This window comes from Dermacentor albipictus, chromosome 2 (assembly GCF_038994185.2).
Source record: "Dermacentor albipictus isolate Rhodes 1998 colony chromosome 2, USDA_Dalb.pri_finalv2, whole genome shotgun sequence".
Lineage (NCBI taxonomy): Eukaryota > Metazoa > Arthropoda > Arachnida > Ixodida > Ixodidae > Dermacentor > Dermacentor albipictus.
In genome coordinates, this window is record NC_091822.1 from 148,424,842 (window position 1) to 148,450,310 (window position 25,469).

At 49.3% G+C, this 25,469-nt stretch overlaps 3 protein-coding genes across 3 annotated transcripts in view; 1 reads left to right on the plus strand and 2 right to left on the minus strand.

Moving 5' to 3' along the window:
* The window catches only part of LOC135899878 (high affinity cationic amino acid transporter 1-like), a 467,387-nt gene that overhangs the window by 92,699 nt on the left and 349,219 nt on the right, over positions 1-25,469 (minus strand). The gene's annotated exons all lie outside the window — the stretch shown is intronic.
* LOC135899802 (protein rtoA-like) lies at positions 3,791-9,395 on the minus strand. The gene is made up of 2 exons (XM_065429145.1): positions 9,165-9,395; positions 3,791-5,328 (listed from the first exon to the last, which is right to left on the minus strand). Exons 1-2 carry the CDS (start codon positions 9,339-9,341, stop codon positions 4,117-4,119), a joined length of 1,389 nt encoding a protein of 462 aa, XP_065285217.1. The 5' UTR covers positions 9,342-9,395; the 3' UTR covers positions 3,791-4,116.
* Positions 19,137-22,801, plus strand: LOC135899803 (uncharacterized). Its single transcript, XM_065429146.1, has 2 exons — positions 19,137-20,006; positions 21,513-22,801. The coding sequence occupies exons 1-2, from the start codon at positions 19,448-19,450 to the stop codon at positions 22,328-22,330; spliced, it is 1,377 nt and encodes a 458-aa protein (XP_065285218.1). The 5' UTR covers positions 19,137-19,447; the 3' UTR covers positions 22,331-22,801.

Here is a 25,469-nt window from a genome sequence, read left to right on the forward strand (position 1 = left end):
AAAAATTATTCTATTGAAAATTAACTGTCTCAATTAACTTCGCCTTAATTAATAGAAAACGTCGTGCATTCGACTCCCACTAAAGGTCGAGGGTATGACCACCAATTGTGGTGCCATTGAATTTCTGTGCAGTAACGCCGGACGCTCAAATGTTGTTACCCATGAGCCATCTAAGGCTTTCGCCTTAATAAATGAACATTTTTAAACAGAGACATTTTGAATAAAGCAAGAAAGTAAATATTGTTTAATGAGAAACTATAGCCACAATTACAAAAAAAAAATGAAAGGGCAATGTGACAAAATATTCTGAGCTGAGAGACAGAGCCCCTAGCAACGTAACAGGGGGTGGTACTCTGGATATCGTCACATTCCACCATATTTTGGAATTCAGCTCTGATTAACCAACGCGGCTGCTTACAGGCCTATCTGATTGGCTCGAAGTGCCACCACTACAAGGATTGACATTACGGTTGTCAATATAAACCTGATAGTGTCCAGAATGGCGCTGTCTCTGGTCTCGTGCCCAAATAAGGGCAGTTTACCCACTACGAAGGATTCGCCAGCATGCATTAGCTCCAGAAAACAACATAAAAAGAGGCAGACAGCATAAATATTAATCAAAACGCATTTGGTTTTATAGGATCAAATCGGCAACAGAGTAAATGTTCCGATACTGTTGTTGAGCGACTGAAACGGCACCTATCCAAGAGGAGCGGTTGCCCTTTGTGTTAGCTTTGTTCCTTTCATTTTCTTTGTGTACTTTCTTTTTTTTGCATTTCTGCCTTTCTTTACTCCGTCACAGATCGGCTACGGCGGAGGGGGATGGTGCATCACGTTCACTGTAGTAATAGATGACGCCTATACTTCTCGTGAAAAAAAAAGAATACTTAACTTTTCTTACAAATTCCACGTTTATTTTTGTTGTTGTTCATTTGGTTGTTCGGAATATTAAAAAGAACGATGATGATGATAATGATTATTAACAGCAAGTATGACGTGTAGTGCACCAGGTCCAGTTTACGGGCTTTCATCCCCTTTTTCATCTTTTATCCGCTTTTCGTGCGACAGAGAAAAAGTGTAGTAGACAGACGCTGCTCAGTTCAAGTGAATCGCTTTGAAAAAGGGGTGGACCCTGCAGCAATAGTGGTCTTTAGACCACTCCTTTCTCGGTAGCCTCGGGACAAGAAAATCTGTCAGCATTTGAGGAGGAACATCAACGTCAGGCGATAAGTATAAGCCGATAAGATAAGCCAATGACCGACCTATGTAAGTCGATAAGATAATAAAAAAATATATCAAACAAAGGGTGTTCAGTGCAAGAAACTGCACGTTAAATGCTTGGCGAGTAAATGAGCGGTCATTGTCAAAAGCAAGTTGACCGTTTCGCAAATGAACTGCGCAGATTAGCAGACGACACCACGGTAGCACTGAGCCGATGCAGACGACGCGGTGAGAGTTCACCGTATCGCTCCTCTAATCAAAGATGCTCGACGGTACTTACGGTGACACCACAATATGTGTGCGCTAGAACCCTCTTTGCACAGTTAATACAACACTGCTTGTGTCCCTTCCTTATCCAACCATGGTGCTCAGAAATATTATAGAAACAGATCGCCCCCCCCCCTCCCCCGAGAAAGAAGAGAAAACTGCGCGTGTTCATAAAATGTTTTTTCGACTCCACAATGACACTGTACAAGGACCAATACCTCTCGTCCTACATCTAGCGTCAAACATCCCCGTCTATCAACGTGAAGCGAATAACCTGATGAAAAAATAAATTCTTACTGGAGTCTATTTGTGAGCTGTTCCAACTCGATGCCACCAGTACCCGAATTAATGACCAGCGCTATCGCCTGTCAAGTCAAGGACGTAGATCAGCCCATCAAACGGAACCAATTAAAGATGGAAAAGTGCAGTGTCATCGAGGAAACAGGCGCCTGAAATGTATCCAAGAAAAGTGAGCCCGCTAGGAGATTCAAAACAAAAAGCAGAAAGAAACTGTGCACCCTGAAACACTCAATGCGAACTGTCTCGACACCTACAGTTCAAGGAGGGGCCCAAACACTCGCGCTATTTTGCGAGTTCTGTTCCGCGAAGCAACAGTGGTTTCCGGCTCGTTCACGGTTTCATCGAAGAGGCCAGTCAGACGTGGAAGAAGCCGTTGTCATTGAGAACGCTGACGACAGGAGTGCAACTGACAGACGGCATCACCAACGCGCCAGGACGCGGGCTTCGGTGTGGCGTTCGGTTGTCCAGCAGCACCAGAAGGACGTGTCGGGAGTCCACTCGGGGCTGCTTGTGTTCGCGATCGTCAAAACCCGATCGCTCGTTCTCGGCGTTCGACGCGAATCTCCGAAAGAGCTCGGTCCAGCCCCAAGCGCTCGCCGTTCTGCCTTTGCGCCTTTCGTCGCCGCAGCTGAAGTTGGCGAAACCCAAGTCGGCTAGCAATGGCCCGTCAATGGCTCCCGCGGCCGCTGCCGCCGCCATGTCGGCTCTGCGATGGCTGACGTCGGAGCCTATGTTGGCGTTCACCCTGATGCGAATCTTGGACGTTGACTTGCGGAGTGTCGGTAAACTTGGCGCGTTTCCCATGGGAACTGATGCGGGTCCTGATGCACTCGGCGATCACGTTGAACCCTTGATGAACCTCACGCAGGCACGAGGGGACCGTTGGCGTTCTTGCATAGGCATTTGAATAATGGGTATCGATTATGCCACGTACCCACTATAGGAGGAATAGCTCAAGTATCGGATGCTAACGAGAACGTGAAAAAAAAAATTTACAAAGACACAAAACGGAAAAGACAATTTCCTAGGAAAAATGTTAGTTATCGGTAAGACGAAGTGAATGGCACGGTAATTAAGATATATCTAGTACGGGCTGGGGACGGTAGCCTGGCCTATGGCCGTGCATTATACAGAAGCTCTTGGGTGTCAGGTTATATAAAAAAACATTCAGGTTAAATGCAAAACAGCACGTACTCCCAAAGACAAACATGTAATGCATTAATGTCATGGTCTCAAGAAATGATGAAAAACAATTAAAAGTGACAACAGGGATTAGAGGACGTTTCGCTGGCCAATTGGACCGCACTGAAGTGACGCAAACTACATTGTGGCATAGCCTAAGAATCACGCGGCAGGAGGCAACCTTCTTGGACCAAGCTTGGTAGAAAAATGTTGGCAGGAGGTGACAGGAAAATAAAAAGAATGCATAAAGAAAGAGACACGTTTAAAATGGAAGTTCATATTCAAAATTCTTAGTCGTTTGGTACAGATATGCGCTAAAGATAACTGCACTTAGATATAACCGACGGATAATAGAAAAAAATCATGGTTTCCGTCGGTAACATGACTATCGTCACTGTTACAGGTTGCAATTTGATTGACCATCGGTACGGGTTAATACTGGCTGACAGAAGACTTTACGTATAATCCTGGTTGCAGCCAGCCAGCGCTTTCCTTTCTTCTGTCTGCGGCCTTTTCTGCGTGCGCAGACATAATAAGAATAGTCACCTACACTTGTTCTCAGTAACTGCCTTCCAAGAGTCATAAAAAAGGAAACGAGAAAAGGACTTGGAGTCGGAGTCATGGTATTACGTGACTCACCCAAGTGGTGCTGTAGCTTATTTTTAGTTAGCAGGAACTTCCTCAGGCCACCCCTCTTGATTTACAACGTCATCGCGTGACTACACAACGCGGTACATTAATCATCCAGGAAATGCGAGTATTCATTTTCAGGCTCCGCTGCGCGCAGCAGATATTAATGTCATTTTAATACACACACGAATACAAGAAGGTGCTTTATTGAGACGCGTATCGTAGAGCGAAGGTCAGGAGTGCATTTTTACCCGCAGAGTACCCGAAGAGCGCTTTCAAATCACCGAGCACTGTCTCATGAATGCAATCTCCTGGAGCAAAGAAATAAAATAAAATTCCAACTTATCAAGTCAATTTCCGCACATTAAAAAAAAAGCCAAATATGGAAAAATGGGGAGAGATAAGAAAACAAAGAAAGAAAACAAAGATGCCTTCATCTGCTCCTCATATCGTTCTGCACACCGGTATCGGCTTGCTTTCTGGGCATCTTGCTCCTCCGAGATAAAAGCTTTCCACTTAACGACGCTCTCTGGTCTCCTTTCTGCTAGTACCAGTAGGCTTCACTTTACCAGTCTCGACAAACTTTCTTACACTGCCAGAGTCTCTTTCACCAGTGCGACCCTGTTTGTCGACAACATCGGCCAGCCTTACGGCAGTATCGACTGCCCCTTCATTGATACCAGTCTGCGCTTTGCCGTCTCCCGTCTTCCCATGAGCAGTGGCCTCTTCAGCGTTCTTCTTTTCATCGCTGTTCTTCTCTACGCCGGCCTTCTTTTCAATAGCGCTAGTGTTTTCGTCTTCACTGCTAGTCATCCCCGTGTTGTCCCGACGTAGACCACCGCTAGCTCTCTTCTCCGAACTGCTGGTCTTGTCAACGATGGCATGGTTTTCGCTGTTGCTAGTGACAGTTTCACCAGCATTGATATTCCCTTCACTGTGACGTTTCTCACTATCGCTAATGCTCTTTCGATTACTCTTGAGCTTGTCCATACTGACCTGCTTTTCACCACTGCTCGCCATATTTCCATCGGTGTTACTCTTCCCTTCACTGGCGTGCCTTTGTCTGGCACTACTAATTTCCTCACCACTGTTATTCGTACCGCTACCGCTGTCCTTCTTTTTACCGGTCTCGCTCGTCTTGTCGACATGGCGTCCCTTCCCTTCGGCAGCGTCCGACCCTTTGTCATCATCGGTGACCCGGCCAGAAAAATCCTCCGCAGACGGATCGGTCGGCTCGCTCTCTTGTTTGTCCGTGCGATCGATGACGAAGTAGTTGGCCGCCAAGAGGGTCAGGCGGTTCTTGGACACGTACGGGTCCAGCATGAAGTTCACCCTGGGAGACGGCGCGTCCATGAGCTTCGCGGACCAGTCCTCATTGGCCGGCTGTTCGTACACCAGGAACACGAACCGCGCCCGGCCGCTGTCGCTCGGCGGTCGCGGCTGCTCGTACGAGACGCGGCAGACGGGCCGTTGCTCGTGGGTGGCGTCGCGCGCGTAGTTGGTCACGAACCACAGCACGTGGTTCCGCTCGTAGGGGGCGCTGCGCGTCGGGTAGTCCGGCCCGAGGAGGAGGACCGAGTAGCGTCTGCCCGGCTTGGTCTCGAAGGCGAACTTGGGCACGTGTCTGAGCGCGGAAGGCTCGATGTGATTTCCCATCAGCACCGTGGCGTACGGGTAGAACACGGCCACCGGAAGCGGCGGCACGTCAGAGATTACTTCCGGAACGATCTACGAGGCGAGACGGGATTGATGAAATGTGAATTCGGGCTGTTTTGGAGCAGTCTCGTCGTTGTTTACAGCGGAAAAAGCAACGCGATCGCTAAGGAATCCGCAAGCACGACACGAGATGGTACACTCGAGAGTTTGTCAATCACTTGCGGCTGAACGCGAAAGGGCGCATCGGCTCGGCTCGCTTAATCGGCTCATTTGAGTAGAGTGTCGTAAATATCGCTCGATTGAAATAGTCGTCGCTTTGCAATAACGGCTCTCCATGATTAATGAGCTGAATACTATAAGTATACGATTTTGTAATCTTGTCATTTCGGGTGTATACTCAGAAGCACTGTAATACATCCGTCTCTCAAGCAATACCTCAATGCGAGGACCCTCGAATAGCGTGCCATTGGTGGGCGCTGGATACGTTAGTCTAAGGGTGACGTGGCAATCTGCTGCTTGGAGCCGAGAAAGAGCGTAGAATCGACGCGCATTTGTGAATACAAGTGCAATGCTTGGGCTAGACCGTATTGCCCAACTTACAAACGCGCATGACTCTATAAAAAAAGTTCAAATATGAAGAATTTGGTATCGCAAACAATCAGCTTTTCTTCTTGCAAGATCTCTTCGTCAGTTAAAGGCGTTAGGACTCACGAGCCTTTCGATCTTACGAACCAATCTTTTGAACGTGGTTGCTAAGATGAAGTACACGCCGAACGCAGTGTCTGTCAACTTTGGTACTTTATTTTATAATGATTTTCAACTTCGCGATGTCCATTTCTTAATATGCAAAGATTAAAATGATTAACTCATGAGCTCATCTTATTATACTGCGCGATGCAAATGAACGAGTCGTCACTTGATTTGAATGGGACGAAAGGTCCAATAGGCGTTCAATGCTACGATTTGTACAACCGAAGGTGCCGACACCAACGCTCTTGGAGCTTGATGGGGAATTATCATAAGTTCGACAAAATTACTTCTTTAACTTATTTTTTTTTTGTGTGTGTGTTTTTGCATAGGGAGCAAAACACGAATGAACAGCAGAACGACTGATTTATCGCTCAGCGTTAGGGCTGGTTTGCTACAGATTTAGGGAAAAAGTTGAGTGCACGCTCGCGGCAGGTGGACTATAACAGGGAGGACGAGACGGGAGAACGGGCCGGGTCTCGTAGGCGGAGTTTCACGCGGAGTTTCAACGCGTTTTAATGTGTATTTTATGGCGTAGTTTTTAATGCGATGCTAACTCGCTTCACCGTGCTTGTCTCAGTCGCTATGTGCCGCTTTTCAGTGACCAAAGAAATGAAGAAGCCCTTAAAATTTCTCTAAAGCTGGGCGGAATCGAGTCCCCGTCATAATATATTCAGACAATCTTGTCTGAATAAATATTCACTCACGCGCCATGCGTAGGCTTCATGGCAGCCCCGCTAGGTGGCGTAGCGTGTCAAGTGGGAAGAGGGTGCCTCAATACCAAGTCCGGCACCCTAAGTGGGAAGCGCGAGAAAGGAGCCTGGCTGCATAGACGCACGATACGTGACGTGTTTCGTCGTTGGCGATAGGGTTTGTCGCCTCATCGCTTCAATGCTAAATCACATGAACTCAACATTCATAGTGTAATGACCCGCCACAGTGGCGTAGTGGCTTTGATGTTGTGTTGCTAAGTGCGAAGGCGTGGCCGTGGTGGCGGCATTTCCAAGGGGGTGAAACGCAAAAAAAAACAAGTCCGTGTACCGAATAAAAGGGTAAACGTTAAAGAAACCCAGGCAGTAAAAATTATTCTGGAGTCCCCCATCACAATGTGTCTCATAATGATACGTTGGGATTACCACGTATAACCTCGCACATTCATTAACTTAAATTATTCGCGAGATGGATTCTGCTGGAATTTTGTCCTTCCTCTCTCCATGGTCGTGCATGACCTATTAAGAGCGTAGTTCTGAAAACGCCGGTCCTTACGAAAGAGTAAGGTAAATCTAGGACAGACAGGTTTCCTCAGATCGTTGTCGAGCTTCGTTTATGACGTCGTTGCAAATGGAAACGAAGCTAGTTTTTTTTCTCTCAGAATGGCACGTGGTGCAGGTAAACTTCAATTTAGTGAAGCCGATGGAACCTGAAGATTATGTTGTTAAATCGAAAACTTTAAATATAAGAAACCTTAGAACACTTGTGAACACCAGTATATTTTCTCACGAGCAATATCTCTCTCTCTCTCTCTACATATATATATATATATATATATATTTATATATATATATATATGTATATATATATATATATATATATATATATATATATATATATATATATATATATATATATATATATATATATATATATATATATATATATATGAACGATTAGAAAGGGGGTTACGCCTGCAGCAGAAAGGATGTTCCACATCCGCCGCAAAGGTTTGTGACTGGTGGCACTGGCTAACACTCCCAAAGTTAGTTCTAGTAGCAAAACATAAATACCCAAGAAAGTGGATGGGGAAATCGCACGCGTAATGCGAAGGCGTGGGATTGTTCCCCACCTGCGGTAAGTTCCTTTTTCATCCACTTTCATTGCCATTAGCTTATCATTTCTTTAATTAGTAAGTACAAGTAATGTTCCCCCCTAGGTTGTCCTTGGTGTCATTGTTTGTTAGCTTCCTATGATATATATATATATATATATATATATATATATATATATATATATATATATATATATATATATATATATATATATTACCTGAGTATACCCGGCATACTCATAACTTTCTCATATTGTACCCTATATTTACACCCACTAAAGAATGCTTCGATGAATCACGCGAGATGCCGAGTTAATTTTACTGCTTTATTTTTTGACGCATTATGCTTATAAGTATGTGTCACTAAATCGATACTACTTCGCTAAACCGAAAAGTTCATAAAATCGAGTTTTGTCGAATTGAGGTTTGGCTTAAAAGAAAAAATAAAGTCGCGGTTTCGCCTGAAAGGCGAAGCATCGATTGCGATAGCGCATTAGCAGACAGCCATACGAAGTAAGGATATCAGTTTTATCGGCCGTATCAAGTGTAAACATTAGCTTGCGAATTAAAGCAAAGAACATGGTGTCAGCGCGCACAGCAAACACATCACACTCGATGGCTGCGGACACTCGCTGTCGAAACGCTGGCGCGAGCAAGTGCGGCAGCAGCAGCGAGCGAAGTGACCTTGGTGCTGTCTATCGCTTCAACGCAAACTGAGCGCCCAGAACCCACAGATCGCACAAAGTTACGAACCGTCGATGCATCTGTAGTCAGGTACAACTTTAGGAGGCAGCGTCATTTGACCCTCAAATGCGGATGCGCAGGAGCATCCACCAATAAGTGCTCACTGTAGACTGACGTCATGAACCGGACGGCCGTTGAGCCTTCCGACTGAGAACGTGGCAGCCCGTGCTTTGAACAGGGCCGAGTCGCGTCTTTAGTCGCGAAGGCAATCGGCTGCCGCGCTTTGGTCATCTGGGCGCCTACTCTCCTGCCTCTCCTGCCTACTTAAGATGCATCCGACTACAGACTCTGCTCCCAACGCAGATCGCTCTTAAGATGCGGCCGCGCGACAGGCCGCAACATACGCAGTTGCAGCCGGAGTAGAACGCCGCCAGCCCTCGTAACGTTGGGTGCCTCGCGCGCGACGGAAGACGGCGCGCTTCCCCTCTCCGCTCTCCACTGTTTCGCGCTGGCGGCATTGAGCCGCGATCATGGGCTACCCTCGCACGCGTTCACTTCAAAGAACTATCTGAGCATACGCCGCGTACACAACATGGCGAATCGCGTGGAATAGGTTGATCCCATAATCGTCCGAATGAACGTGGTGCCTTACTTTATCCTCCCGTAGTCTGGCGTCCATCAATTTCGACAGATTGGCCAGGGCGTCGGCGAACGGGTGCGGTGCCTCCTGACTTTGCTTCGCTCTGTGCGAATGGGAGCGGCTGAGGTTGGACAGCGGCACAAAGCTGGCCGCCAGAGCAACGCTCAGTATGAGCGAAGGAGACGGCATGGCCCCTTCTTCTTGGTCGGGCTGGCAGCGAGAGATCGACAGCTGGCATTCGCGTATTAGTAGATGATGATAATGAGTACCGGACTATGGCACAAACCCACAACTGGGATTTGGTCGGAAGGCGGTCGATACATTCTAAATAAATAAATAAATAAATAAATAAATAAATAAATAACTTCCGCCGTATGTTACACTCCTGTAGTACGTGAAGGCGAAAGCCTAGTGTACACTCGGAAATGATTTAAGCGATCGCCGGGGTCAGACTTCTTGCAAGACATAACGAGCCGCAGTGCAAAGTACACGAGTGGCGCTTTAGGTCGACCTGCTGAACGAAATATGCGAGCACTTAATGCACTGCCTAAAGGTGCAGCATGCTTGTGGCCAGTAAGTGTTACAAATGTGTAACGCAAACCGAACAAAATTTCGTTGCGCCGTCTCAGCAGGGTAGGCAGCACTTGAGGTCGAACGCCTTGCTCCCACCACTTCGCGCGTCGCACTGTTACGTCTCAATGCTAACAATTGAGCGTTTGTCACGTGTCAAAGCACCGCACCTCCTAACCAGACGTCAGCGAGGCGTGGACAACGACTAAAAGCGGTCACCCCACCATTACCTGGAAACCGGAGAAATGGATCAATGGGAGGGAACCACGACAACGAATGGACAGGTGCAATTAATAGAGAGGTTTAGCTTGTCCGGTATTCCGGTAAAACGCAGGCGGATGTTGGGGCGGAGGGGCGTAGGCGTAAACGTGAGCGGTCTGCATGGTGCAGCCACCTGGTGGCGCAGTGCTCAAACAGACAGAAATAGCTAGCACTGCATTAATCGAGCGTATTCTTCTTCACTTCTGGTGTAAATTTTTGGCAGCAACACGATTACGCCAGTGCCGAAAATTTACACCAGCAGCGAAGAAGAATACGCTTGGTTAATGTAATATTAGCTGTTTCTGTCTGTTTGAGCACTGCGCCACCAGGTGGCTGCACCATGCAGACCGCTCACGTTTACGCCTCCTCCCCAACGCTCCAACTGCCAACGTCTACCTGCGTTTTACCGGAATACCGGACAAGCTAAACCTCTCTAATTAGATGAGTCAAATCCCCACCCATCCCTCGCCACGTTTATCCAGCCGTCAAGACAGCATGTAAACCGACTGCTGCAGGATTCCACGAGAGGCTCTCAGCCCGCGCCTAACCTTGCAGGCTGAGCGAAGAAGACAGGGTGCAAACTGGCTGTGTCAGCATTCCACGAAAGGACCTCAGCCCGCGCTTCACCCACCAGACTGAACGAAGAACAGGGTGGGCAACGGCGAACGAACCAGGTGCAGCCGGATGATTTCTTTCTGTCGCAAATTCCAAACTAGTTTCTTCGAGGCGGAGTTACTGCGGGTTATGGATAGCATGGACGTGGCATCGCCTATGCTAGTCGACGATGGTGATTTGCTGCTGGACAGTCTTCAGATTCCCTTGTCGACTCGCGTAAAGAAGACGACTGGATTAAAAACAGATACTTTGCTAGAGTGAGACGGAGGGTCCTGATGTGAACTGAGACGGTAATTTGCTCTTGCATGGAGTGCGCTTCCGCAATGGCGCCGTGTAACTAAACTAGATAAACCATTTTTGCTTCATTTTGTACAACTTGACGTCGTACTCTGTGGGCTTGGTGGATTCCGTGCCTTGAACACCATCCTAGCCGCAACAGCACCTTATTTCTTGCTTGCTGAACATACTCGGGCGTAGCATACTTCCTAGGCCTACCACGCGATCCACTAGGCCCCGGGCTAGCGTCCTCCATCGCCATCTATGTGGCTTGGCAGTCGACTGCCTCCACAAGCACCGCCGTCGTCTAGTGACGTCAGTGACGCAACACCCGTTTTTCTGTGTGCACGCGCTGCTCGCTTCCATCCACACCCACCAATCGCTCGGAGGAGGTCACGTGGGCTTTTTTTTTATCACCACGTTTCTTTTCAAGGCCATCGCGCAACGAGCCACTTAAGGCTTTCGCCTTAAAACTGACTCGCCATCCCGGCCCTGAGAAAGCGGATGTCAGCGAAGCTGATGAAAACCACAACTACAACTGCTGAGGGGGCATGCAATGCCTTATTGCGTTAGAGTAACGCTAGTAATGGTAACTTCAACTAATGGTAGTAATGGGGATAATTGTAATTTAGTGACGTCACTCCCCACGTCGCAAGATTCCGTCGCCGCGGCACCTTGGGCAACCATCACCGCGAAACGTCTGCAGTCAGCGCTACGTGTCTCACGTTGTTATCAGGAGCGCCTTATCATCAATTATGTGGTTCGTATGCTCATTTTGCGCTTGTTTTAGAGCGCAGCTCTTTGGCGTCCGTTCCTGGGTTTCGCGTCGTCGTCGGCGTTGTCGTCGGCCTCGTAACCAGCTCCGCCCCCCTTTCATCCCCCCAGCGCTAGCAGCGACCGACTGATACCGCTGGATGCCGCTGACGCCGCTAGAGAGTCAAGATAACGTGACTGCATAGAACACCGTCGCCGCCATGCAGAAAGAGGAGGAAAGGGTGCCCCCCCCCTCCCTGTTCTTGTGTGGCGGATAGGGTGCTCTTCAGTTGCCGACGCGCCGGTTATTTCACGTAGGCCCCGGCACGTCGACGAATACGTGACCACCTTCCCACGGCTAGACCTGGTTCTTAGCGCTGCGGAAGCGAGGGTATCATATTGTTTGTGTCGGCATCGGCGGCGTTGTCCCTGAAACCAATTCCGCAGCTGGGGTTGACTCACTATCGGCGTCAGCGGCATCAGTCAGTCGCTGCTATCTCTTCCCTGCTCCCTTTATCGTGTTGTCCGCTTGCTGCGCGCGCTTCTGCCCCCATCGTTTGCCGCTGGGTGTACACGCCGCCCCCCTCCCCCCTCTTCCTGCGAGTCTCCGGTTGTCAAAGCGCCGGCTCGAACTTAATTCCTTTCTTCGCTCCTCCTCCAATGCAACCCCTGTGCGGTGGCAATCAGAGAGCCAGATCGGTGGCGGCGGATCTGTATATGTGCACCGCCCGAGCCGAAATTGCCGCTGCCGTTCGCCCTGTGCGGTGGCAATCAGAGAGCCAGATCGGTGGCGGCGGCTCTGTATATGTGCACCGGCCGAGCCGAAATTGCCACGGCTGTGACAACCTCGCGAGGCACTTGTATAGATCTCGTCTTTGAGAATCAAGCATTGGTGTACCAAGTCGAACATATATCAGTCTATTTCTCCGACCACAAAGCTTCCTTCATGACTGTCAAGAACTGTTAGTGGAGTCTTTGTTAAAGGAATACGTGTGAAAAATAAAAAAAAAATTCTGTGATAGCGCATACATGTGTTGCTCGATTTCTTTGCCTCAATCTATCGAAAAGGTGAAACAGCTTATTTGCTGCGCTCAAATTTCGCATTAGGAAGTAACCTAATCGTCGGTAATTTTTTTTTATTGAAACGAATGCTGTTTTGTATGTTGTATGCGTGATTCTAAAGAATGTAATCACTATTCGCTTCACTTTGCTGAATGCTTCAAGCCTGCTTCTCCGCCGTGCGGATCCGTCCGGAATTGTACTGCCTCCGAGATCGGTCCAAATCTTTGCCCACAGACGCGGACATGAAAAATGTCGATCAGCGAGCTGCTAACAGCTTCTCTGTAATAAAGAAAAGGCGTGTCAATAGCATTGCTAGGAAGCTAAAACATGCATGTATAGGCTCCCTAAGTAATACGTTTGCCTTACATGCGGTTTTAGCAAGCGCCCCTCTATGCTAACCTTACTGATAGACGTTTTGCGTCGAAACATATTGCGATAGGCATGTGCCTTGCTTATGGAGGTCTTACTTTAAAAGATATGATGTAATCGTAAAAATTATTATTTCGGAAAATTTTCACAAAAATGTGGTTTATATTGCAAATTAAATATGAAGACAAAATTTGCAGATTCTCAGGGAAAGTTCGGGGGCTTTTGAATATAACACACGTTAGCAGACTGCGACATTTGGCTCCATCCGCAGTGGCAGGAGTGCTTCCGCACATTGTACCCATTTACACCCCAGGAGGTTATTAAAGAGAATTTTCTGGAGTGGAGATGCCGTCATTACGTTAGCAAATAGCGGGGAATATACGAAGTTCGTTTATCCCACTCCATGTTATTTAGGATGCTTCATCTCGCAGTACAGATATCGTCTTTCTTTCTGTGACAAGTTTCAGAAGGAAGCCTAAATGTTCTTTTTTTTTTCAAATCTTATGACGCATGAGCCAAAGGTAGCGTTTTAGGCAATAACACCGAGCTTTTCTTTTCGAATACCCCTAATATTTGTAATAACTGACCAAAAGAACGTGAGCTGTGAGAAGTTTCAGTGGTCGCGGCACTCCTTTCAGAGCAGAAGTATAAGCAAACTCTGGCTTCACCCGTGTTGGTAAAAAAAAACTACGAGCGCTACCACTCCACCTTTTTTTTTTATAAAACCTCCTTGGTTACACTCCTGTAACCTGAAAAGGCGAAAGCCTGCTGCTCATTTCGTAATAGATGGAGTTTTAAGATCGGTGGTGTTAGACTTGCAAGACGTAACGAGCCGCAGTCTGAAGTAAACGTGTGGCCACTCTCGTCTGCGAGCTTCGGCCTCTTCGCTACATTGCCGTCTCGCGTCGTCGCGTTACTGCTTTCGCAGTTCGGCTTCTTCGGCTCGTTTTCGACCTTGAGCCACGGCGTCGCGCGCTTGTATAGCGGGGTCCGACTCGCGCCAACGACGTCTCTGTTCGACTTTACGTTGCATCCTCTCAGCAGGACAAAGCAGCAGTCGCGGTCGAACGGCTTGCTCCCACCGCTTCTCACGACACACTTCGTTTCTCGCTTGGCGAGCACTCTTTGCCTAAGCGTGATTCCTAGCGGGTATGCATTGCTTTATTGATTGTACGTAAGTTAGTTTTGAGCTTGTTCTTTATTGAAGCGTATGCTTTCTGTGTGTTGTATGGGTGATATCAATTAGTGTACGAACCATTGCATTTTCGATTGTTTACGGGTGTACGAGCCATTGCTGATGATGATAATTTTTTTACCACTCGATTAGACACCGCCTTAAGGGGGTATGAGCCATTGCAACGAGCTACTTGAAACTTTCACCTTAATAAATAAATAAATAAATAGAGAGGCAATAGGTTGGTTGGTTGGTTGGTTGGTTGGTTGGTTGGTTGGTTGGTTGGTTGGTTGGTTGGTTGGTTGGTTGGTTGGTTGGTTGGTTGGTTGGTTGGTTGGTTGGTTGGTTGGTTGGTTGGTTGGTTGGTTGGTTGGTTGATTTTTGCCATAAATCAAGTTTGAGACCCACCATAGGGGATTAGCCAAAATCAGATGCGAATGAAAAGTTTTACTTGACTATCCCTAAATGATGGCACGCACCAAATACAGCGGTTGGCCAAGAGCCTGATATCGCGACAAAACGCGCTGATTTTCTTTTTCTTTTTTTTTACAGCGCAGCTCTCAGGCCCCGTTCCTCCGGGGAGCGTCGGCGTCGGTGTAACCGAGCGAATGAGCACAGCGAGAGATGAAAGCGAACGCGGGGCGCAGCGGGGGGATGAAAGACGCGAGGAGGAAAGCGGAGAAGGAGGGTATAGCGGCAGGATGAGAAGAAAAGCGTAGTGTGGCGACGATGGCTACGAGATGGCGCCAGAGTAGGCCGTGTCGTAAAGGTCCTTCATCTTTCAAAAGTGGCGCCATTCTTGGATCTTTCCGCCACCCTGCTCTCCCCGGCGCTTTCTCCTCGCCGACTCCTGTCGCCCCAGCTTCCTGCGCTCCCCCATTGGCCAAATCATGTCACGTGGAAGCACGCGTTGCGCTTTTATACATATTTTTTCTTTCCAGCTCGCTCCAACCGCAATTGTCGACCCAGTGTGACGACGCAAACGCATTGATCGATTGCGTTAGCGGACCAGGTCAAATGTGTTAGGGACGAGAACTTCATTGTAATGCGGTGCTGCTGCGCCTTCGGTTGCCACAACCGACATTGGCGAGTGCAAAAGGCTTTTTGTTGACCATCTGGCGAGCGCAACGCACAAAGAAAATCGCTGATTTCTTCCGGTAGAGTGTTAGCCGTCGTCTGCGGCGGCAGGGTCGGCATAGGCGGCGTCACTGTCGAGGCCGTGCCAAGTGGTTGGCGCTACTTGTAAACATTGGGGGGTTTTAGCGTGTCGTCTGAGGGGTGTGTGGGCGGCGGCTGCTGTGAATCACCTCCACGTGTCACCCAGGCGCTGGCTCCCGCGATCTCCGCATTAGCGAAGTACTCGCGCCACACTTCGCTCCGCTTGTAACGAGCCGCACGAGGCAGGTTGTCCGCGCAGACTCAAATTTTGCATTAGGGAGTATCGTGATCGTCATTGAATTTTCAATTCAGAAGCTTGCCTTGCGGCACAAAAAAAAGGAGAATCATGTTATAATTATATGTATAGTTAAGGATGTTCAATGAATGAAGTCCATCGGGGATCCATGGTGCGTACCAGAGATACACAGGCGCTAGTCAGGCACACTGTAAAACAATTTACACCGTTAAGTATCAATAAAGGCGTAGATCGGTCTATAACTGCACTCTGACAACCGTGTTGGGTGTCAGAGTATTGTTACCTACAGACTTACATACAGAGTTACATACAGATTTGCACACTTATTCACTTTTAAGTGTGTGAATTATTTTACAGTGCGAGCGGCTCGTGTGTATCCCCACTTCTGAGAGATAGTGGCGCCTTCATGAGCTGTAGCGACTGCGGGTCCTAAGATGTGGAATGTACCTTGCTTGTGGAGGAGTAAGGGAACGCGGGGCTGCGCCCGATATCCAGGACGTTTTGCACACACGTTTATATTACGTACTTACAAGGAAATTCAATGTGGTACAGAAAAAGTTCAAGAAGAAGTTGTAGCAGCCCATCAATCCCGCCGCCCGTCGCTCTTTTTATCACCTGCGGGGTCATTGTTCAGTTGCCTTCCCCAAGGAGGCGTCAGAAGACCGATGACCTCAGGTCCCACCAATCCGGAGGTCTGTTGCTCTTTCCCTTCGAAAGGGGCTTAGTCAGAAACACACGCACATCACTGGGCACAAACAGGGGAAGGGAGATAGCACACTGACCGCGTCTCCGGCGTGGACGTGCCAATTTGGGCGGCCGATAGGTGAAGGACCGCATCCTTGCTAATTGCCCATTTGAGAACGACCTTGACGAGGCCGTCGGCCCGTTTCCCATAATGGCGTTATCTGTGACCAGACGTTGTCGCGGTGTAAACGACCGATCACAACAGAGTGTAATCTGAGACAACTCCACAAGAGGTGCGGTCGATTTGCGAGATCAGATGGGTGCGAGTAAACAGGGCAAGTCGCGCCGAAGGCTGGGCCACGGTCCAAAGCCTAGGGCGCAGCCTATGTCAGTGCAGGACCCTTCCTTCTTAACGCATCCTCCTCGTGGCGGAAGAGGCCGGGCGGAAGGTCTGATCCCGACAGGTTTAGTTTAGTTAATAATGTTATTAACAGAATAAGCAAAGGCTACAATAACCAAAACAGGGCAATATATCAAGACGGTATCAAGAAAATTGCCTTAAAACAAGCACAAATTTCTCGGCGGCTCTCTATGACAGGGTCAAAGAGGAGAGATTTCAAGGGAAATAGTCTCGGAATGGAAAAATTTACTGAGAGCTGTGAAAATCATACTTCTAAAATGTTTTTTTCCCTCAAAGATAAAAAAAACATGACATAATAAGAAAGCAATGATCGATCATCATCGTTTCCACAGAATAGGCACAGAGCGGGGAGGGTGCAAGACAAGCCCCGTGAAAACAAATATTGAAGGCAAAATGTCCGCAGTTTCCTTTTTCTTCGGCTTCTATAATTCTCTGTCTGTCTTAGGCTTCGCTACTGCTGTTGCCTCTCGAGTGAATGACAGGGTAAACTTTGACAACGTTTCGCTGGATGTTTTCTTATGTTTATTTTTATCTTCGCTCTCTCCCGTTGTTGAGTAAGCGAGCTCTGCTGTTCGTACGAGACAATCTAGACGGGCGACGCGACTGTTTTCATTTCAGTGGCTGTTTCACCTTCCTACCGGTAACAGTACTTTGACCACCCTCCCCATCCAGCATTCTCTCCGTGGTTTTCAATACTGCGGCCGTGTAGTGCCGCTCAGCTCACCCGCGGCCACAGAAGAGTTCACGCTGCTCTTCACAACTTTGAAATTTCCTTAGTATTTATAGACGATTACGCTACACTGATGATGATAGCTTGCGGCTGAAACAGCACCGTGTAATGGTTAGACGACACAACTACGCACAAGATGTAAGTGGAGCCATCGAATTGTCATCACCTGTTTACTTTTTTTAATTTTTGAAGCCCGGTAGCTGGCGTACCTTTAACCATTTTGTTCCGGGTCCATCATAGGGTATGCGAATTTCGCTGACTATACATACCAAAATGTGGCATTTATTAAGCGCAAAATGCACGGCGCACATTATTTTAGGGTTTTCTTTCTCAATTTTTTTTTGGACACACGTACACTAATTGAAGACCACCTAACTCTGTCATTGCTGCTAGTTTGCAAGCATTATCGTTCACGACAGAGTGTTCAGACTGTGTCAACAATCTTAGCCGTGAAACTTTGCGCCAAACAAGCGGGTACACTGAATGAACACACAAGGACGAGCGCTTGTGTCTCCTTTCTGTGTCCCCCTTTGTTCAGCGCAAAGTTTCACGATGAATCAATTCCAACTATAGGCCGACTAGCAGTGAAACAATTTTCGTGTCAGGTACACTGCGTGAGCGATTGTTGCTGCCTTGTATCGCGAGTATAATGCGCAAACCCTGCAGATGTCTAGTATGTTGGCCCCCATAGGGCAGATCAGTGCGCGCTAAACACTATCTTCCACATCTCCAATAAATCATTTTCCAGGCACTTGAGATTCCAAGCGGCCCCAAGGTTGTCTAGATCTCCTACGGTAGTCTGCCTGGCGAAATTTATGGCCAGGCGCACAGAGTCCGTAAAACCTTTTACGACGTCTCTAGCTCGTCTCTGAGGTACCTTTCATACTGTTCTGTAGCGCCAATCCTTAGTACACCTTTCCAAGCATTCAAGTGCCGGAATTTCTCTTACTGCGATGGATCATTGGGACTTCCTACGCGTGAGTGCATCGTAAAATAAAGCAAGAACAGCAGAGGGCCGCTGGAGGGCATAATCGAAGCACCGACCGAAAAGGTGATAGCTGGCCCGACGAAGACAAGGGCGGTGACAACGGCACGAAGTCTGCACGATGACGGTATCTTATTCACACGTTGCTGACCCTTGTAAAGCTTTAGGCGAGGAACAATAGGTTTAATTTTTCTCAACTGTTTCTGCTGAGGGAACGTTATGCTGATTGCCGTTGTATAATAGATTTTGGTTTCGAAATCACGTTTCATACCAATGTTCGATGAAATCAACAGTTATCATCATTAGCACATACTCTGTGACATCGTACAGCAGGCCTCCCCTGTTTAAGCTGGAACTCTTACCTCGTCCGATATCTGCTCGTTCGCCTCTTCTTCGCGTCACTCAGCGCTTCCGGCGTCGCGGCGTTCTTAGGCCTTGCCTTTCACTGTCGACTGCTACGTCCAGTGTCACTGGGACGTGGCAGTAACAATGCTGCCCGTACCTTCGGCAGGCGTTGCGAAAGCTCAAACAGACATCGTTGCGAAATTGGCATTCCGCGTATTCCTTGTTGAGAACGACGGCTGCCGATGTGTTACGCAATCGCTCCGGAGCAAGCGCCTCAAGCGCGCCGGCACAGGAAGGAAACCTGCGGACTCTCGGGCGTCGCAAACAAAGAAAACGACGAGGTCGAAGCGCGCCTGCCTGTTTCATTCGTCCGCTGCCCAGCGGCAGCCGCGACAGCGACGACGGTGAAAGCGGCGGCGGCGGCAATGTGGCCTTCCCGTACCTGCGCACCTCCGTCGGACCGATTCCACACCTGACCCGGAAAGAAATTTCTCCTCAGCGGAGTCTTGTCGGATAACGCCTTCGCGCGCTGCCGTGCGGCGCCCAATCACACCGCCGCCGTAAGACATCGCGTGAGACGCCTTCTCTGCATTGCCTCGCTCTCGTCACCCGCGGGGACGCCACCACGCTCGCGATATGCTAAATCGGAGCACCTCCGGCGCGACGCGGATGGCGGTCGCCGTCGCGGCGATCCTGGCGCTCTCTGCGTGCCGCGCGGAGCTGGACAAGAGGCAGCTGGACCTCCTGGACAAGGCGGACAGGAGCAACATCGCGCCCGACCTGATCGAGACCATCCCGAGGGCCATCTTCGAGGCGCGCTTCAAGGCGGGCGAGATAGCCATGGGCAACCAGTTCAGCGTGCAGCAGGCGTCCGCCCCGCCGTCGTTCGTCGAGTTCCCGAGAACCGCCGGCGCGGTGTACGCCATCGCCATGGTGGACCTGGACGCGCCCAGCGCGCGGGACCCCAAGTTCCGGCCCGTCCTCCACTGGCTCGTCATCAACGTGGAGGCGGGAGACGTCAAGGGGCCCGTCAACTACAACAGGGGTAACGAGCTGTACAAGTACCGCCGCCCCAAGCCTCCGATGGGATCGGGTCGGCACCGGTACGTCTTGCTGGCGTACAAGCAGTACAGGACCATCGAGGCGCCTCGGACGCTGGTCGTGCCGTCGGACAAGAGGAGGAACTTCAACATCGGCAAGTTTGCCAAAGACTACAGCCTGGGTAGTCCCATAGCGATAAATTACTTTCTCGCCGAGCACGGATACGGGGACGCATACACGACGTTGTTATCCTGGCTGATGGTCGTCACCGCGGCGATCGTTGGATTTATCTGTCGCCTCATTTTGATGGAGAACTGAGGTCAGTGTGCCCTCGGACGCTCCGGGTGCCACCGTTTCATTGCGAAGACAGCGTGCAAGAGTACAGACGCGCTCTGCACAAATTACGTTACGTGGCAGTGGGCGGCTTGCAATGCAGTTGTCGATCTGAGCCGAGTGCTGTTACAGGCAGTCGTGGAAACGTTAGAGGTAGGGTGCACCGCGGTGACGTCATGTGCTGGGTGTGTGCGTACCGAGCATAACGTGCTGAAACAGCGTTAACAACAACAACAACAACGAAAAAACGAAGATTGGGGTGGACTTGTTCTGGCGAAGAACCAACAGCAAGAAAACGAGAAAATTTCCCGCCGCCTGTTTCACTGTCGTCCCGTTGTTTCGCGGTCGCAAAATTTTCGAAACTAAGCGCAAAATTAATAAACCACTGATTTTGGTCCTGTTCTCGACGTGAAAAGGACTCTGGTCAACCTTCTTCGTGAGATCGCATGATTGGCTGATTGCGAATTAGATTCAGAAGTGTCCGCTCGTTCGCAAGCTTTCGCAGCCCCACCGGTAAAGCTAAAGTCGTACACCTTTCAAGGTACAGCTATATAGTGCGCAGGAAATTAAGTCGTCATTCTCGTTGTCACCATCGCCTTATTTAGTCAACTGTCAGGATGAAAGCCTCTTTTACATACCTGCATTACTCATGTGCTGCGTCAACCGAGTTCATTCTACAATTGCAATTTTCCCATCTTAATCCCTCCGGCTTACACTCGGCCACTGACGGTATCGTTTGATTCGCACTGAATTCCACATTTTTACTACGAGGGCCCCTTATATGTCTCAAGCACTACAAAACCTACTCAAAGCCACTTCAACTGCAACTTCAACTCGTGTTTGATACTGAGGGTCGTTTCGATATCCCGTAAAGTTAGACCTATCAATCCTTTTCCGCCACTCGGTGCGTTGTCTTGAGATATGTTTTAGGGTATTATTCAAAGCCCCCTTGCCATCACCACAATTACGAATAACAAAACGGTGATTTCAGGAATTGTGTGCGGCATTGGCCCCGCGTCGGGCGGCGTGTGCAAAGTGATTAATTAATTAATTATTATTGCGTTCGTTAGGAGGGCTGGCATTTGGGCCTGTATTGGGAAGGAGTAATGGGAATGGTACTCTACATCTCTCGAAGTGAGGAGTAAAACAACTTTCGATCTGGCCGTAGAGCAAGAAGAGGAAAAAAGCAGAGAAAAAGAAGCTTCAAGACACAGTTCTCTTATGGCTATTTCCTAATATCTTCATTTATTTTTTCTTGGAAATTATAAATGCTACATCGTGGTTATCTTTTGTAACAAATTAAAACGCGCTCTTTTTCAACGCAAAGGCACAAGCACGGGGCCGCGGGGAGCGCCACTGGGCACAGGAGAACGACATCCCAGAGCGTGCCCAGCGCTCGTGAATGCGCGAGACCCGCGAGAACGCGCGCCGCCGAACCCGCCCATCGACCAGCCGTCGCCAGCGCCAGCAGCCGGGTCCTCGCCAGGGAGCCGCCGACGCGACCGCGCCGCCAAAATGGCCGCTACCGCCCGCCCCACCAAGAAGGCCGTGCAGCAGCGGCCGAAGACGCCGCCTGCGCCAACGTCGCCGGCGCCGCCGAAGGCCCTCTCGGCGACCACGCTCAGCGCCATGGAGACGCTCGTGCCCGACGTGATCCCCAAGCTCGCCAAGCAGGTGGTCGCCGTCACCTTCAAGCGGGACGTGGAGGTTCGCATGGGGAACCAGCTCACCTGCGATCAGACGTGCAAGGCGCCCGAAAGGATCTCGTTCCAGGGGCCCGCGAGCGCCTTCTACACTGTGATGATGATCGACCCGGACGCGCCGAACTCACTGTCCCCGCGGCTGCGGCACTGGCGCCACTGGCTCGTCATGAACGTGCCCAACAGCTGCGACGTCAAGGCCGGAGACACGATCAGCGAGTACCAAGGACCGAGCCCGCCCAGGGGATCGGGACTGCACCGGTACGCGATTCTCGTCTACTCTCAGGGGACCAACCGCATCAGCGAGAGGGACGCCTCCGTGCCAGATGCCCGCGGAATGTTCAACCTGGCTCGCTTCGTGGCCGACAACAAGCTGGGAGACCCGCTGGCCGTCAACTACTTCGTGTGCGAGAGGACATCGCCGCCCTCGACCCCACCGTCGTAAGCAGCGCCGGTCGGTGCTGGCTCTGCCTCGTCACCTCGTTGTGCGCGAGACGAAAGGAGCTGGCTACACCTGGCGACGTGTCGGCCTGGGACACATGAAGGCGAATACGGCGTAAACAGTAAATTTCGGCCACTTGAGTGCGTGCAGGGCGGAGAAATTGGGCAGTTTTTTTTTTTTCTTCGGGTGAAAGGCGATGGACGTCTGCGTGGTAACCGAGGGCGCTGGCTTGGCGGAAAGCAAATCACGTCGGGGACCTTTTCCAGATGAGACGTTTCGAAGGAGTGCCATTGGTCCTGCGTGGGAGTGACAAGTTCGTCGGTGTGTGGTCTTCGGCGTCGCGCGGAACGTCGCGCACAACGTTCGGCAAGAAAAAGCCGAGCTTCTCGGGCAGCCCGTGGGACCACATGGCTCTAAATTAAGAATAAATATTCGCGGGCTAAGCAAAGGCTTTGTCGAGTAGACCACTGAAAAGCTGCTGTCTGCGTGTATCAGTGAAAGTTACTCTTGTTCGCTGCGTCAGCTCATCACTCCCTCACATAGCGATAGCTTTCTTTGGTTCATCTCCCCGCATGAGGTTTGTCAGTTTCTGGCCGTTCATGGCCAATATGGGGCATCAGATGTCACTTGTGGCCACTAGAAATAAATGTATGGTCCGTCTCGAACCCTGGCCCTCCAGCACAGAAACTCGGTGCCCTAACCATTCGAACTGCGTGCGTATGCCCCGCTGAAGAGGCGGAATAAGCTCGCTCAGGCGAGCGCTTCAGTCGCTTGGCGCGCCAGGCGGATCGCATTGCAAACGTTTACTTGCAAGAAGTGAGCGCGCGCGTCTTCTAGGTGACGACGAAAGAAGTTGGTCCCTGAAATTCGCTGCACCTTTGTCATCGTGCGGCGGAGCGTTTCTGCAAAGTAAACCATGGCGCGTCTTGTTATTCAACATGTTTTAGTGTTCTATAAAAGTGCCGCTCACTCTGACGAAGAAAACAGAAGTTACGGGACGTCTTGCTGCGAGAGGCAGCAACAACAACCGCATACGTCGCCGACTCCAAGCTAAAGGAGAGGAGGCTACTCCCTTTCGTGCTCGAGTAACCCCGATGTTTAGTGGAGTTAGCAGCGCAACACCCACGCCATCTCTCGCACTATTCCACAGGTACGCCGGTCGCCGCGATTGGTTAGCTACATAGAGAAGCCGGACTACAGAAGATGCTAGGGACATGTGGGGAAAACAACATAAGGGGGGCGCAAGGAAGTCGATCGTCCCCACACCAGTGAACACCATTTTTTTCTAAACCCGAAGGTGTTTTATGACGGGGTCCACCATCGACTTCCTGTAACGGATGTGACGTCGGCCAGAACGCGTAACGTATGCTCTCTTTTGACAGGGACGGTGGCGTCATCTAGGAGCGGAGAAGCGAAGCACTTCATCACATTATGACAATAACCAGTGCCGACAGTGGGCACTCGTACAAGTAACTCATACCCACTACGGGGGATTGGGCAAGAATGGGTTGAGTTAGGAAAATAAATAGCGGAGTCCTAAAGGAACCCAAATGAAAAATTTCGAAAGAACAGGTCATCAATTCTTTTTCTTCTTCCTCCTCATCTCGTTTCCTTGTCTCCCAGTTGTTGTTGTTGCTGCTGTTCTTGCTCTCCTCATCGTCGTCATTATCGCTGTTGTCTGTCGACCCTGTGGCTTTGCTGAAAAAAGCATTGTATGTCCCATCAGGGAGAAACATTTGGGGGACGCTTAAGCTTCGCATTTAAGAGTGGAACGCGATAGCATTCAAAGATCGCCGATTGCTTCTCGCGCTTCCCGGCAACTGCAGCTTGCAATTGTTGCGTACTTTATGCTCAATGCAACAGTAGTGTGAACAAACTAGTTGCGCTTTTTGCGTTTGCGCTTACGATCCGTGCGAATGATCCGCACGTAGCGCACGTAGTCTGAACGCGGCATTATGCGACGGCAACGTTTGCCGGGAAACACTGGCGGCGATCGCTATGCACGAAGGCGAGCTTTCCGGTAGAAACTCGGCCACTTGCGTGGGTCGATCCCGGAGGTAGTGCACAGCTGTGCCAAAAAAAAAAATGAAATCATTTTCGGGTTTCTGTTATTGTTCCGCACTTGTAATACTTAAGTCTGAGAAGACTTAACATGAAAGGCATCCGCTGTCGGTGTTTTGTTTCATGACATTTGTTTGTGACCTGTCAGTCTCAAACTTCCGAGGAAATAACTTTGTCAAGAATGTAAGACAAGGTGCGAGCAATTTTAGCGACAGAACGGTGTGGCAATATAAGCCGCATATACCGCATGACGTGTAGGAAGGCGTTGCGTGTAGATATACGCGATGATATACGGCAATTCCCGCTCACAGGACGCCAACGCCGGCTACGACGCCGACACCGAATTTTCAGCGACAACGGGCTCTTAACGCTCTCGCGTTAGAAGCCGGCGTCGTCCGCAACGAGTGGAACCAAAAACCAATGTGAAGTCATCAGCATCTTGTATGACGTAAGTAGTAATACCGAAGATAGCAAATGGTATGACAACATTAATTAGTATTAATTATGGGTCATTAAGGTGCATTAAAGTTAGAATAAGGCGACCGACTTAAGGTGGAGTAAAGTGAATGAAGGTGAATCAAGGTTGATACAAATTAGAGCAAGGCGGGATGAGGTAGATTGAGCTAGAGTTGTGAAGGACACATGACGACGTATAACCTCCCTTATCATGGATGTAACCAATTCATTAGGGTCATTATGCTTTCGAATTCAAATCACGTAAGGATACTTAAGTGACTGTCAATTTTTTCAAGTTATAATGAGAAATAAATTTTCAGGTCTGCTTTGAGTAAGTGGTGTATAAAGGTGAAATTGCATGCTAAAGTAAAAGCACTAATAGTAGGAAGTATCAATATGCTTTTTTTTTATCTCTGCTGATGGCTAATACTCACATCACGGGAGATTAGCCGATGCAAAACGGCAACATAATATGAAAAAAAAGAAGATAAATTGTCTATGGGTCTACACAGAAAGGGCGTAGTATGGTGGGCACCAGATCAGCCCGGTACTGCTTGAAGTTTAAAGAAAGTATTCCCCACAACGTAATAGAGTAAGAAGCCACTTCAATTTTAAAAAAAAATTG

Coding starts and splice junctions, on each gene's coding strand:
- LOC135899802 (XM_065429145.1), bottom strand. CDS start 9,341: ATGCCGTCTCCTTCGCTCATACTGAGCGTTGCTCTGGCGGCCAGCTTT. Junction 5,329..9,164: donor CCAGACTACGGGAGGATAAA/GTAAGGCACCAC, acceptor CTCGCCTCGTAG/ATCGTTCCGGAAGTAATCTC.
- LOC135899803 (XM_065429146.1), top strand. CDS start 19,448: ATGCTAAATCGGAGCACCTCCGGCGCGACGCGGATGGCGGTCGCCGTC. Junction 20,007..21,512: donor GAGGAGGAACTTCAACATCG/GCAAGTTTGCCA, acceptor TTCAACGCAAAG/GCACAAGCACGGGGCCGCGG.